General features: G+C 34.5%; 1 protein-coding gene across 5 annotated transcripts in view; it reads right to left on the bottom strand.

Moving 5' to 3' along the window:
• Nucleotides 1-15226, bottom strand: part of SLC38A9 (solute carrier family 38, member 9) — a 95564-nt gene that overhangs the window by 67452 nt on the left and 12886 nt on the right. For 4 of the 5 annotated variants that reach the window (XM_010853513.1, XM_010853512.1, XM_010853517.1 and 1 more), the window contains exon 2: nucleotides 13969-14115. In XM_010853513.1, the coding sequence (XP_010851815.1) occupies nucleotides 13969-14081 (113 nt within the window). In that variant the 5' untranslated portion in view covers nucleotides 14082-14115. Of the gene's footprint in view, nucleotides 1-13968; nucleotides 14116-15226 lie in introns of those variants that run through there. The other variant, XM_010853515.1, reaches the window with a different exon arrangement.

The raw sequence follows: 15226 nt of genomic DNA, 5'->3' as shown, positions 1-15226 counted from the left end.
GTGTTTTATAATATACAGAATAAAGATGTAACATCTGAAAAAAAATAAAAAATGAAACAAAAAGAAAAAAAAGTACATATACACACATATAAATATATACAGTTCCAATTTTTCAGCTTATTTTTTTTAACTGATAAGGTTGGTATGATAAAAAAGTAAATGCTGATAAATACCTGGCTATGGGTATTTACCTGATAAATACCTGGCTAAGGTTATGGGTTCTTTATTTTAAAATTCTAGGCTGTTACTTAGTCACAAGTAAAAATCTTTCTTAATGACACATGGACAAAGAACTTGACCTGAATATCAATTCTCAGGACTATACAGTTTAATTAAATACAGATGCTGCTAAGAATGAATTTACAAATTCTTTCAGTGCAATTCATGGTTTCAAATTTTGGTTTTTAAAAACCCATAAATTGTTTTAATTCAACTGTGCTGAAATTAAACAATCTCTTCTTTCATGGCTACAAAATGATCAATAACATAAATGTAAGGTTCTTTTTGTTTGTTTTGATTTTAGTATCAGCACTGGAATGAGGCCAAAAGAATTGTATAAATAAACATCAGGAACTTTCAACAAAGTTAAGATGCTAGAAGCACCTGTAAGTATATACAAACATAACAGTTCTTCAGTTTTTCTCTAGGTTGATATAAAACAGTAACACCACCACCACCACCACCCCATCCTATTTTTTACCTAGAAAAAGCAGTTCCAACAGAACACCATGAGTGACATTCTACAAAGTAAGACTGAAGTGAACTCGCTCAGTCGTGTCTGACTTTTTGCAACCCCATGGACTGTAGCCTACCAGGCTTTTCCATTCATGGGATTTTCCAGGCAAGAGTACTGGAGTGGGTTGCCATTTCCTTCTCCAGGGGATCTTCCTGACCCAGGGATCGAACTCAGGTCTCCAGCATTGCAGGCAGACACTTTACCCTCTGAGCCAATGAGGAATGTGAAATTCCCAAGAGGGCACACTCTCCAAGCACATTCTTTCTTTTGCTCATTTTATCAGAATGCTACAGTAAGTCCCAAATTGTCTCAATTTCTTTAACTGCAATAAAGTAAGAGTATTATTAATTTTTGGAAGAAAAGAATGTCTTAATTATAAATTATAACTAAGATATACTTAATTATATCTTAGTTATAATTATTTATATTATAAATAAGTAATAATATAAATTATAGATATTATAGGCTTCAACCCTCAATGTCACACCCATTATTACTCTCCTTCTTACACAAATCTACCAAAAGAATTTCTGGAAGAGAAATAAAATTTCTAGTTTCAAAGCCTAATTACTCCCCATTAAAAAGAAAAAAAGCAGGGGAAAAGAAAATTGCCAGGCCAGAATTTTAACTAAAATTTCCTCAAAAGCTGGAAATGTAATGAAATATTTCAATAAGTATATATATTGAGACAAGTCTTATTTTTGATATATACTTATGATTCTTCAGATGAACACTAGAATTGCTTTCTTCATTACCTTAATTGTTACCTAGTAATTGAAAACACAAAAAATTCATCTACTCTTTAAACAGATTACCAGAGAAAAAGAGCCTTGCTCTTATTCCTCTCCCATAACTTAAGAAAGGAATACTAAGGCGATCAAACCAGTCAATCCTAAAAGAAATCAACCCTGAATATTAATTGGAAGGACTGATGCTAAAGCTCCAATACTTTGGCCACCTGATGCAAAGAGCCGACTCACTAGAAAAGACCCTGATGCTGGGAAAGATTGAAGGCAGGAGAAGAAGGCAACAGAGGATGAGATGGTTGGAAGGCATCACTGACTCAATGGACATGAATTTAAACAAACTCCAGGACATAGTGAAGGACAGGGAAGCCTGGTATACTATAGTTCATGGTGTCCCAAAGAGTCGGACACAACTTAGCAAATGAATAACAACAACAACTTATCAAGCTTTAGAAATCTTTATCATGACCCTCAAGAAAGGTAAATGGGGACTTCCCTGGGGATCCAGTGGCTAAGGGCTGCATGCTCCCAGTGCAGGGGGTTTGATCTCTGATCAGGGAACTACATGTGTGGGATCCCACACACTTGCAACTAGAAGTTTGGATGCCACAACTGAAGATCTTGCATGATTCAACTAAAACCTGGTGGAGCCAAATAAGATTAAAAAAAAAGTTAAAAAGACACTAGAAACAAATGGTCTACATAAACTGGCCTTCAACCCAAATGGCAAACACTGTAGTAGCCTGACCAGAATCCACTGTTGCTTGTATGCCATGTTACTTAGCAAACCACTCCCAAAATAACCGAACAGTCTGATAAGGCAACAGTCCAACATGAAATCTGCTGCCAACTGGCTCTTATCAGCTAATTCTACATATAGGAAAGTTTTATAAACAATTTAGTGAAAAAGAAAATAAACAGTGCTAGAAAGGGGATTCTGACACAGGAACTTCCACGCATAGATGGCAGGAGTATAAAGTTGCACAGCCTTTCTAGATAACAATTTGGCTATATAGTAATATATAAAAAAACCTTAATTCTGCTTTCCATCCTTTTATTCTAATAATTATACTTTTGAGACTCTACTAGAAGAAATCAAAATATGGTATAAATATGGCATGTAGAAAGCTGCTAAGCAAAGCATTATTTAAAATAATTAAAATTGTGAACAGCTTAATAGTTAAACATTGTTAAATTATGATATAGTTAAATAAATAATATGCATTTATATAAAATGATATTTAGAAATAATTCTTAATACGGAAAAATGATCATAGCTTTTTGGGGCATTTCAATGATCCTTAAGGATAATTTTTATTGTAAAATTTTTTACAATTCCTTGAAATCTGGTACTTTCCCCTTACTTATTATTCTTAGCCTCAGTCATAATCCCTAGAATTTATGGCTAAATTATCTAAGCTAAAACCCTTAGAAAACCTTGCCAAAGAACTCTAGATGTGCTGCAGAGGCCTAAGGTTCAGGGAGAGGCTGGAGACTGTTTAATTATCTAAAAGGCTCATTAGATTAGAACAACTATTAGAAGCAACTGTGAGGGTGGAGAGAAATTAAGGTGAGTGGACCTTACTTTTTTAACTTTTCCAGAAGTACCAGTCCCTACAGTTGCTTACACCTAAGTCCAGTCCCTCCTTGCAGACCAGAGGTTGTTAGTTACAGCCAGATAGGACAAGTCTGGCCCATAGTCTGTTTTTATCAATAAAGTTTTTATCAGAACACAGCAAGGCCCATGCAGTTACGTGTTGTCTATGGCTGTTTTCATTCTACAATGGCAAAAGTGAGTGCATGTACATATATTATTATATATACATATACAATATACATATATATAAATACATATCAAATATTTATAACCTCTCTTTTACTTTTGCTGAGTGTCTATCTCCTTCCCCAGAGTGTCTAGCACCAAAAGGAGCTTAGTGAATGTTTACCGACAAAAGGAAGGGACAGAACAAAAGAAAGGGAGGAAGGAAGTAGACAGCAAGGGACAGAAGCAGAGAAGGAGAAAAAACAGGTAGGCAGGCAGACAACTAAGGAATATTTTGCAGAAGTAACAACAACAAGTAATAAAAATTTAAATTGAAAAAGTTAAAAAAATTAAAATTGTATATAGTATATGATCTCATTAAAACATCATTGAAAAGGATAGGAGAAAATATACTAAAATGCTTTAACAACACTTGCCTCTGTATGATAGGTTTATGCTTCTTTATGCTTTTGTCTTTTTCCAGAACCTTCTCCATACAAGAACAAAACAAAATCTACTCTTAGAGAAAAAAGATAAATTTATCATCCTATAGAAGTACAGTTGACTTAAACACTGTTTGTAAGAAAATGGGTTTTCACTTTGTATATACTATTTTTATCCTATATTATGGGAATGCTATATTTTCTGGATAAGCTGTTTTTTAATAAAAGTCATACACTGTTTATATTGAGGATAATACAGATGTTATATAAGAAAATTAAAATCACCCATTAGAAATAACCAGTTAACAGTCTAGTATATTTTCAGATAAGTATAGACCCACATACATGCACTCTGCACTCAGGTGCACAGAAACATGAAATTAGTTTTACTTGCTTTTGAGCTTTACATAAAGTGTAATAACACAATGTGTGTTTTTCTGTTTAGCTTCTTTCGCCAACATTATCTTTCTGAGGTTCATCCATATTCTTGTTTGCAGCTGTAGATTGTTCATTTTCATAAATGTGTAATATTCCATTACATGAAAATATGATTTATTTAACCATAGCTGGTTGGTGGGTATCCAGGTTGTTTCCAGTTTGGCACTCTTATGAATAACTTATAATCTATATTTTTGTACATGTCTCTTGGTGAAATGTTTCTATTGATTACAAATAGTGTATACTAAATGCTAGCAGATAATTACAAACTCTCTTGCAAAGTGATTATACTAATTTACACTTACTCTAGTACTGCATAATCACTCCTATTGTTCTACATCCTTGCCTTGATTTGTTTTCATCATTGACTGATTTCTTACTTTAGGTTACTGTTTTCTGTCTTTTGTTCCCAGATTTTCTATCTGGGCCCTTTTTTAATTCAGCAAACATTTTCTATGAGTTTGGTTCTTTTTTATATTTTTAGCCAGTGCCAAAATTCTCAATCTTATTTCAGTTTCCTTGAACATATTAAAAATAGTCTTTAAAAGTCTGTTTCTGATAACTCCATCAGCTGGATCATCTGTCAGTCTTTATTGTATATCCAAGTCTCCAATTTCTAATCATGTTGGTTTATCTTCTCTGCCTAGCTATTTTTAAGTACCTGGCATTGTACTTAATGGAATTTTAGTATACAGAAAATAGTATAAATAAGTTGAAGGCTTAGAATAATATTATTTTCTTTAGAAAGGATGTACATTTGCTTTGGGGAACCAATTTAAGACACTTAGCAGACCTAGATTACTTTAATTCAATTTTAGGAACTGAGATGAGTTAAAGTTGAGCTACAGTCTCTGAAAGAAGACCATTCTATTTCCTGTTCACTCATATTTCTAGGCTTTTCAGCTTGAAGTTTGCAGGGGCCTGCCTACTTTTAGTGAGCACTGAATTCCAATTTTTCTCCCTGTGGCCTTGTAAAGCTGTCAAAAGTTCTGTCAATTTAATAGCTTCTCAGCTAATAAACTTAAACTAGAATTGGCAGATACTCTTGAGGAAATGCTGCACTTCCCTTTCTTGGTGCCCTCCTTCTTCGAGATCTAGATCCTACTGTTCTTGTCTTATCAGTTCTCCTATGTCCATAGGCACATTAAAAAAATTGGAGGGGTGGTAAGTTTTTCTAGTTATTCTAAGCAGTTGGTTGGTCCAAATTCCTTAGTCTGCCCTTGTCATAAGCAAAATCTCCCTTGTCCTCTTTAATTAAAAAAAAAGTAATAGATTAACAAGACTTCCCTGGCAGTCTGTCTAGTAGGTCTAGTAGCTAAGACTCCACATTTCCATGGCAGGAAGCATGGATTCAATTCCTGGCTGGGAACTAAGATCCCACATGCTGCATAGCATGGCCAAAGAATTTAAAAATAAGTAAAATAAAAATACTTTATTAAAAATGATAGATTATTAAAATATTAATTCACATCCTGTAAAATTTACCCATTTAAATGTGTGATTCAATAGTTTTTAGAACATTCATGGAGTTGTCTCTCAAGCACCAAAACCAATTTTTTGTTTTTTGGCTATGCCATATAGAATGTGGGATCTTAGTTCTCCCATCAGGGGCACCACTTGTGCCCCCTGCAGTGGAAGTGTGGAGTCTTAACCACTGGACTGCCAGGGAAGTCCCACCATAATCAACTTTAGAACTTTTCATCACTCCAAAAAGAAGTTCCATTATTCCCTCTCTCCAGTATCTGCAACCATTAATCTTCTTTCTGTCTCTATTGCCTTTACCTAATTTAGATAGTTCATATAAATTGAATCATATATTTTTTGTGTGTGTGGCCTCTTTTATATAACATGTTTTCAAGGTTCATACATATTGTAGCATATATTGACACTTTAATCCTTTTTTTATGGTCAAATAATATTATGTTGTATGGATATACTACATTTGGTTTACACATATATCAACTGATGGATATTTGGATTGGTTCCACTTTTGGCTATTATAAATGTTATGGACATTTCTTTATATTTGTTTGGACATATGTTTCAATTCTCTTGGGTATATACCTAGGTGTAGAATTGTTAAGTCAAAAGTAATCCTGTATTTAACATTTCTAGGAATTATCACCCTGTTTTCAAAAGTGGCTATACCAGTTGCAAAAGAAGTCATGGGTATGAAATGAATAGTATGGGAAACAAAGTCAGTGTAGTATCTTTGTATGGTGACAGATCATAACTAAGCTTATTGAAGTGATCATTTTAAAATGCACAGAAATGTCAAATCACTATGCTGTATAAGAGGAACGAACTGCATTACAGGTCAATTATACTTCAAAAACAAACAAATTCATAGAAATAAAGACTAAATAGAAATAAAGACTCTACCAGAGGCAGGGTAGAGGAGGAATGGAAGAAGACAGGCAGTGAAAACATATAAACTTTCAGTTACAAAATAAATATGTACTAGGAATATAATGCACAACATGATAAATACAGTTAATACTGCTGTATGTTATATATGAAAGTTGTTAAGAGAGTAAATCCTAAGAGTTCTCATTATAAGGAAAAATATTTTTTTCTGTTTTTAAATTTTTGTATCTACATGAGATGATGGATGTATATTAAATTTATTGTGATAATCATTTTATTATGTAAGTCAAATCATTATGATGTACAGCTTAAACTTATAAAGTGCTGGATGTCAATTATATCTCAATAAAACTGGAAGGAATAATGAGTGGCTATATCATATTTCAATTCCACTAGCAATGTTTAAGGATCATGCCCTCTTTTTAAGCAATTATTTTTAACACCCAAATTTACTAGCCTTAATAAAACAGACCAATTATGTCTCAATAATGCTGAAATAAAATAGAAAATATTTATAAAAATTATTCTCTAACCATAATAAGTGAAGTGAAGTTGCTCAGTCATGTCTGACTCTTTGTGATCCCATGGACTGTAGCCTACCAGGCTTCTCCTTCCATGGGACTTTTCAGGCAAGAGTACTGGAGTGGGTTGCCATTTCCTTCTCCAGGGGATCTTCCCGACCCAGGGATCGAACCCAGTTCTCCCACATTGTAGGCAGACGTTTTACCCTCTGAGCCAACTATAATAAAGGAGAAACAAAATCAAAGTAACATACTAAAGTAATAACAATTTTAATATATAAGAGCTAGGGCATAACAACACTCAAAGACAGGATGAAGACCAATGGCTACATCAATTTATAATAAATAAGCCAGAATTTAAGAGAAGATTAGAAGCCATTCTATGGAAGAAGTACAATAAAATAAAAAACCAGAGGCATTGGTAGACATAAAAACTAGTGTTAGAATAAATAACAACAAGTCAGATATGAATTTGATAAAAGAGAAATAACCTTAATTGAAGTAGTGATACATGCCAAGTTAAATTATAAGCTAACTGAAAAAGAAAAAATGAGGAAGTGTGATGATGTTGCAAATGAATCAAACTTTTTAAAATACGTATAGCACCAAAGTAATTTTCTATGTCACTTTATAGAAAAGTATTTCTTAGCTTGAAATGTTGAGGCATTCACTTATCTCTTAATATTTAAAAGCCCTTAGAAACTATACTTGGGGACAAAGAAATACAGAATAGATTGCAAGATGAAATCTTAAAACAAGAAGCCATAGGAAAATTATATAGTAGACTTTTGGAGACAATTTGAGATTAAGACTAAAATATAACAGGCAAGACAAAGATACATAATCTCAGTATGTTTCTTTTATATCAATTCCTTATCTTTGGGCTACAGTCATCCATTAGGCTTTTGACGAGATCCCTAAATTTCATGAGCCTCCAACTTAAAATATTTGATTTTGTCTGTTTGTTAAAAGGAGTTTTAATTTTCTTTAATAAGAAAATTGAATGAGTTTGCAATGGGTTTCATCACTTTTGCAGTAATGATATAATTACTTAAGAAAGGAAAATCCAAATGGAGTTGGTATTGCTGAGAGTTTTCTGAAAGGGAGCCAGGAAGCCATTAAGGAAGTATGAGTTATGCAAGTCTCAGCCTGGATGGAGTCTGACCTTTTGACCTGATAAGCAAGTTATTTAGAACATCTGCCAGAAACTCAAGATACTTATCAGACCCTTACCCTAAAATAACCAGTAATTTACATCTAGGACCCCTATCCTAAAACAACTTGTGATTCCTTAAGGATGAATAACAATTCTTTCCAGGCAAGTATTAACAATCTCATGGCTTTCTGTCTTTATAAGCCCCTGACTTTCTCAGAACACTCTTTCAGGATTACCCAAATGTGTGTCTCCTGAATTATAATTTTAAGACACCCCCCTCCCCCACCGCCATAAACTCTTTTCTTATTTGCAGCCCACTACACTTTTTTTGGGGGGGCGGGGTTGATACACTAAAATCCTTTTCAACTATATACTTGGAGGTGTTATAACACTAAGTAGAACTGAGTAGACAGAGAAAAATGCTACGCCAACTCTTCATACTCTTTCCTCCCAACAAAACACGCTTGATTGACTGGCCCTAACGAGCACTAGTCATACTCCATTATTAGGCTTCCTCTTTCTTCAGATTTGTCCAAATAATGTTAATAAGGGAAGATGAAAGGGAAGAAAATAAAGAACTAGTTTGCAGGCAAGGGAAGAAACCATCAGATAGGACAGACAGATCTAGGGAAAGAAATGGAAGCACCTCAGGAAAGCAAATATAAATGCAAAAGGACAGTTAAGCAAAGACATCTGGAAAGACTGGCAGAAGTAAAAGAACCTATGAACTAGAGAGAATAAAAAGGTTCCAATGAAACTCAAAATAAGATCCCATTCTAACAAAGTCCATAGTTAGATTTAAAGCATCTCTAAATCCATGGCCAGGATTGCCCTCTTTAAGCATTTAGCAAAAAGAGTTCCATTGGAGAAAAATAATGGTGGAAAGTAGGGAGAAGAGAGGTGAGAGAAGAAGACTAAAGAGGGAGAGAAAAGAAGAGAGGCAAGAAGAAGGGAGAAAGGAGGAAGGAGAGGGAAGGGAACAAAAGATATAATATACAATCAGCAAATTGGTCCTCAGCTCCAGGGCACTGATATGTGGGCATGGTCAAGGGCCCTGGTCCTGCCTATTTAACATGGATGGCAAGTTCCTCAAAATTCAATTACACAGCTCTGGAAACCAACACTCCTGGAAAAACTACTTTACTAGATCTGTATAAATCCCCAACTATGAAACTGAGCCTCAATAATCAAATAATCACTTCCAATCACTGTTGTTGGCCTAGGACACGTTAATAGATAAACTCTTCACTTTGTTATGTGCTTGCTCACTCTCACCCAGTAGCTCTCTCTCTCTCGGACCACAGATAACAAACAGAGTCAATTCAGGTTGCTATCTAGTGACAGTATTAATGACAGATAAAAGTGAGAGAGGCCAGTTTGCACATGGGCAGACAAATAAACACTTTAAAAAAATAAGGGCCATAAGCATGCTTGGTATCTTTGAAGGGCACCCAGAAGACTGCCTATTTTAAATATCTACCTCTACCCCACTGGCTTACCAGAGTCCTTGAAATGTTATTAGAAAAATCTAATCCTTAGGTTAGGCTTTTATATTTCTAGAATTCTCCTTATTAAAATGCAAATAGTTATGAAAAAGTAACAGACTAGGTCTTTGACACATCAGATTGCTTGCCATCATAACATTAATCAGACAACAGAGCTGGCACCAATAGGATAGATAAACATTAGTGAATAAGGGGAGGAAGAAAAAGTATAATTTACAATGAATTGTTTAGAGGGAATTTTTGAGTGAATTCCCTGAGAAAAACTGGACACACAGAGATGAGTAAGAAAGCTGTAGGTACTGGGAGAAATGCAAGAGGAAACAGAGTTTGAGAAAACTGAAAAAGGGAAGTTCAAATCCCAATTTGGTTTCAGGCTGGCTGGGAGGGTCAACTCCCAAAGGTTATAATCCCAGAGCAGCAGCTGAGCATGAAGCAATCCTGAATACCAGCTCTAATATCTGGTTACCAGAAAGTCTGGGAAAAGCAGCAAAACAAACTCTAAGGCCAGTGACTCCCAATGGCATATAACAAATACAGTATAGGAGATTTCTAAACCTCTCTGTCCCCCTACCCACATTCTTCACCCCAAACCAGGTGAAAAACTAATAAGGGAGGGGAGGGGAGGCATGCAGAGAGAAATATGGATTTGTGTAATTTGCAAAAATTCTCCAAATGATCTAAATGCTTATGATTATGACATGTATGGTTCCTCTACAGTGACAAGCTCCTTCATCTACCTAAGTCTAATCAGATCCCCAGTCCACCAAAATGATAAGCAAGTCCAACACACTTTCAGTCCCAAATATTTCTTAAAATTTTTATGTTTGAACTAGAACATGATTTTGATTGCCACCTAGTGGAAGAGACAGAGTCAACCACAAATTAAACTGAGAATAAGCAATCTAAAAGTATCAAATGTTATTTTTTATATTCTAACAGCTGAAGACAGTTTCCCAAAGTGTGGCTATACGAAAGATGATTTTAGGTAGCACAAGGATAAATGCTATTTTAACTCCTTTGTATTTACTGCAATGTATATTAGAAAAAAGTATAAATGATACTTCATCATTTCACAAATATGTGAAGATAAGGCTAAATTAACATTAATTTTTTCAAAGTTAATAAAAAATACAGTATATCTGAAATTTATGTATATAAAATGAAATAACCCACATTTTAGTAGAAATACCAGTATTTTAAGATATTCCTGTTTTTTCCCCCATCAAATAAGTTCCTGAAATTATTTCACAAGAAAATTAGCATTCAATACTGCTAAACTCCTATAAAAATTTGCCTTCCTTAAAACATGCTTACCTAGACAGTTATCCTATGATTGAAAATAGTTGATTCCCTCTTATTTTGACAAATTTCATTATAGAAAATATACTTCCATTTAATCTAAATGGTTAAATACTCAGAGAACTGTTTGAACTCCTGCCAACCTATTGCAGTGGAATGCACTTTAATGACCTGTGTTGTATCGTCACAGTGGTCAATTATTTATCATAGAATTCAGAGGTTTCAAGAAAGTTCCGAGCATTTAATCAGCATTCATTACTCCTTCTATTCACTGATACTGAATCATACAAGTGAAAATTACAAGATTCATTTCATTATCTTCTCTGATGACCACTTTAAATGACAATGATACATTTCTCAAGTGATAAATTTCATACTGCTCAACCTGCTAAAAAAGACTAAAAAATTAAGTATCTGGAAAATGGAAACAGGATTATCAAGAATAGTTTAAACCAATCCTCTTTCATCTCCTGGACTGGAAACTCCTTAAAGCCTTAAAATCAGCATTTTTTTGCCATCATAACATTAAACAGACATTACAGCTGGCACCAATAGGATAGATAAATAATAGTGAATAAGGGGAGGAATAAAAAGTATAATTTATAAAGCATTGTCTAGAGGGGATTTTTGAGTGAATTCCCTGAGAAAAACTGGAACACAGAGATGAGTAAGAAAGCCCTAGGTCCTGGGAGAAATGGAAGAGGAAACAGAGTTTGAGAAAACTGAAAAACAGAAGTTCAAGGAATAGGTGGGGTTGTTGAATAGTTGGGTATTTACCTAACAGTAACTGCCACATGTCCCACCTAAAGCACTCAGCTTCTTTCTGAGGAAACAACACTCTTACAGTTTCCTATTTACTCCCCTGGACTCATTTATATATATTTGCAATATATATAACTTGTTAATGTCTTTACCCAAATGGCAGTATACTATATACACTGACTGCTCTGCACTTCACTTTTTTCATTTAACAAAATAAGTTGAAGACTTGTTCCATTTTGATATGTAATAAAGTCACTTCCTTCTTTTTAATGGGTGAAAAATATTCCATTGTATCAAGGTGCCATAATTTATCTAGTCCTATAAGAAAAGACATTTTTGTTGTTTTCAATCTTTTGCTATTACAAAGAAACAGTGCATCAAACAACTCTGTACATATACTATTTGACACTGCAAATTAATGTTTAGAAGTGAAACTGCTGGGCCATGTAAACTTTGGCATTGGTTTCTGGCATTTTTTTTGGCGAGGGGCAGATCACATTAATTTTGTGGGTTAAAATTTAAAGAGCATGACACTATATTTTAGAGTCTTCCCTACTGAGAACAGAATATCCCTTTTTGTTACATGTAATACCTTATTAACTAGAACATACATACTTAGTCCTTTCTAAAATATGGAGGCATCTAATAATCCAGGACATCTTTTAATCACTGTCAGCCAGGTGGCAGTCATGAAAGTAACTGCTCCTGGTGGCATGACAGTTCATCTGTGGTCATTTCAATGATCAAACCATTTAGAGACCATTCACTTTTCACTTTAATGAATTGGAGAAGGAAATGGCAACCCACTCCAATGTTCTTGCCTGGAGAATCCCAGGGACGGGAGAGCCTGGTGGGCTGCCGTCTATGGGGTTGCACAGAGTCGGACACGACTGAAGCAACTTAGCAGCAGCAGCAGCAAGGAATAAATATGAGCCACAGTGTTGTTAGAAAGCTTTTTGTGACACCTTCTGGTAAGATCAGGCAAGTACAAGCATCAAAACTAAAAAGTGTCAGTGATTTGGAAGAAAATTCTTTCAAGAAATACTACACTATCAATGCTCTTAATCGTAATATGGACAATTTTGTGTGAGCAGGAAAAAATAATGATTTTTGATGACTGCAAGTCAAAAAGTGATTCAGAAGAAGCAGGCTGTATGTGAAGAATCAGATTGTAATATCTTAACTGATATATTTTGTTTATATTTTTGATTTTGTAATCACACTAGAATTCTAGTAGGTACAAAAATAAAATTCTAAGTTCTAAGAAATTGTTGCATCAGAGGTATGGGCAGCAGTTTATGTTAATTTTATATTAAAAAAAAAAAAAGAACAACCAAAATCAGTACAACTTTTAATCAGCATCTCAGATTTGAATAAACATTGTGCTGTTATTTTAGTATTTTAGAGTTTCTCTCATATAGATTTTGCATATTCTTAAGGCTATTCCTATGTATTTTATCTTTTCCTCCATTATATTTTATTATTAGAATGCTATTGATTTTTGCATATTTTGTAAACAACCACCTTACTGAATTTTTTAATATAAACTGTTATTATAAATTGCATTTATAATAATTTTTCAGTGGATTCTTTTGGATTTTCAAGGTAAGGAATGAAATAAATTTTAAACTCTAATTATCTTAAACTATCTGCTAGAATTTAAACTCAAAGAAGGTAAGGATTATAAATTATTTTTACTGTTCTATTCCCAGCACTTCCCATACTTGTGCTCAGTTGCTCAGTCATGTCCAACTCTTTGCAAACCCATGGACTGTAGCCCGTCAGGATCCTCTGTCCATGGAATTCTCCAGGCAAGAATACTTGAGTGAGTTGCCATTTCCTCCTCCAGGAGATCTTCCCAACCCAGGGATCAAACCTACATCTTCTACATTGGCAGGTGGATTCTTTAACACTGAGCCACTGCGGAAGCCTGACCGCGTAATACATCGCACAGATCAGACAATCAATATGTATTTGTTAAATGAGTTACATGCATATTACTTCATAAAACTTACCTCAGCCATCCCTGACAGAGATACGGAGTTTAGTCTAAAAAGTCAAATGTAAGTGAGAAAATGTATTCATATATATTTCCTTTTATATACAAACATACAGACCCTGTAAGAAATTAGATATTTTATAATAAAATCTCTATATATTTGGTTATAATGAGTTCTATTTTAATAACTAAAAGTCTTAATTATAAAATAAATGTTTTATTTTAAACACTTACCTTTTAGATCTTATATCTGATGAATCAAACTGGATATTCATAGGTCCAGGATTTATTTCATGATCTCCCTCAGGGATGAGAAGATGCCTAGAATCACTATCCATATTTGCCATTTTTCTCAGACTGTAAGCACTAAAGAAGTCAGTCCTGTAATAAATCAGAAAAGAGAAATAATTTAAAGTTTAATATAAGAATTATTTTACTACTGATAGGTAATACATTTGCATGTATAAGAAATCAAAAACACAGGAATTTGCTGAAGATATCTTAATGAGATATATGTCTAAAATACTTATATTATCAGAAACTTGCTAAGTTGAAAAGGAGTTACTACTTATTTTTCAGCTTAATAAAAAAAGAAGCAAGGCAATCCATTTCCAGTAATAAAACAGATTAGGCTATTTGGGCTCATTTTCCTGCAGAAAACAACTGAAAATACTGGATAAAATATTAAATTTTTTTTTTTGAAAATAGGAAAAGCAGGCCATTTGTAGGTGAATTTAAGGAACCTAGAAAAGTAAGTAGCTCAAACAAGTTGGTTCCATTCTAAAGGTATTCGCTGTGCCAGGAGAAACTGTGCTGGGGTTTTCAAGATCTTGTGGAATATTAGTGAAATAAAAAACAAACCCCAAAATTCATCCAAAGTAAGGAACGAGTATAGTAAGAAATCACCCCCTATCCCTACTTCCCATACAGCTGTGACTACAGAGCGCTTCACCATCAGATTAGGAGTTAACAGGAAGTAATCCCAAGGAGATCCAACCAGTCCATTCTAAAGGAGATCAGTCCTGGGTGTTCTTTGGAAGGAATGATGCTAAAGCTGAAACTCCAGTACTTTGGCCACTTCATGCGAAAAGTTGACTCACTGGAAAAGACTCTGATGCTGGGAGGGATTGGGGGCAAGAGGAGAAGGGGATGACAGAGATTGAGATCGCTGGATGGCATCACCGACTCGCTGGACATGAGTTTGAGTAAACTCCGGGAGTTGGTGATGGACAGGGAGGCCTGGCGTGCTGCGATTCATGGGGTCGCAGAGAGTTGGACACAACTGAGAGACCAAACTGAACTGAACTGAATCCCAAAGAAAGGTAATGCCAAAGAATGCTCAAACTACTGCACAATTGCACTCATCTCATACCTAGCAAAGTAATGCTCAAAATTCTCCAAGTCAGGCTTCAACAATATGTGAACTGTGAACTTCCAGATGTTCAAGCTGACTTTAGAAAAGGCAGAGGAACCAGAGATCAAATTGCCAACA

This window comes from Bison bison, unplaced genomic scaffold (assembly GCF_000754665.1).
Source record: "Bison bison bison isolate TAMUID 2011002044 unplaced genomic scaffold, Bison_UMD1.0 scf7180017864328, whole genome shotgun sequence".
NCBI classification, from domain to species: domain Eukaryota; kingdom Metazoa; phylum Chordata; class Mammalia; order Artiodactyla; family Bovidae; genus Bison; species Bison bison.
The sequence above is the reverse complement of the archived record's forward strand: the minus strand, read 5'-3'. Positions and strand labels throughout refer to the sequence as shown.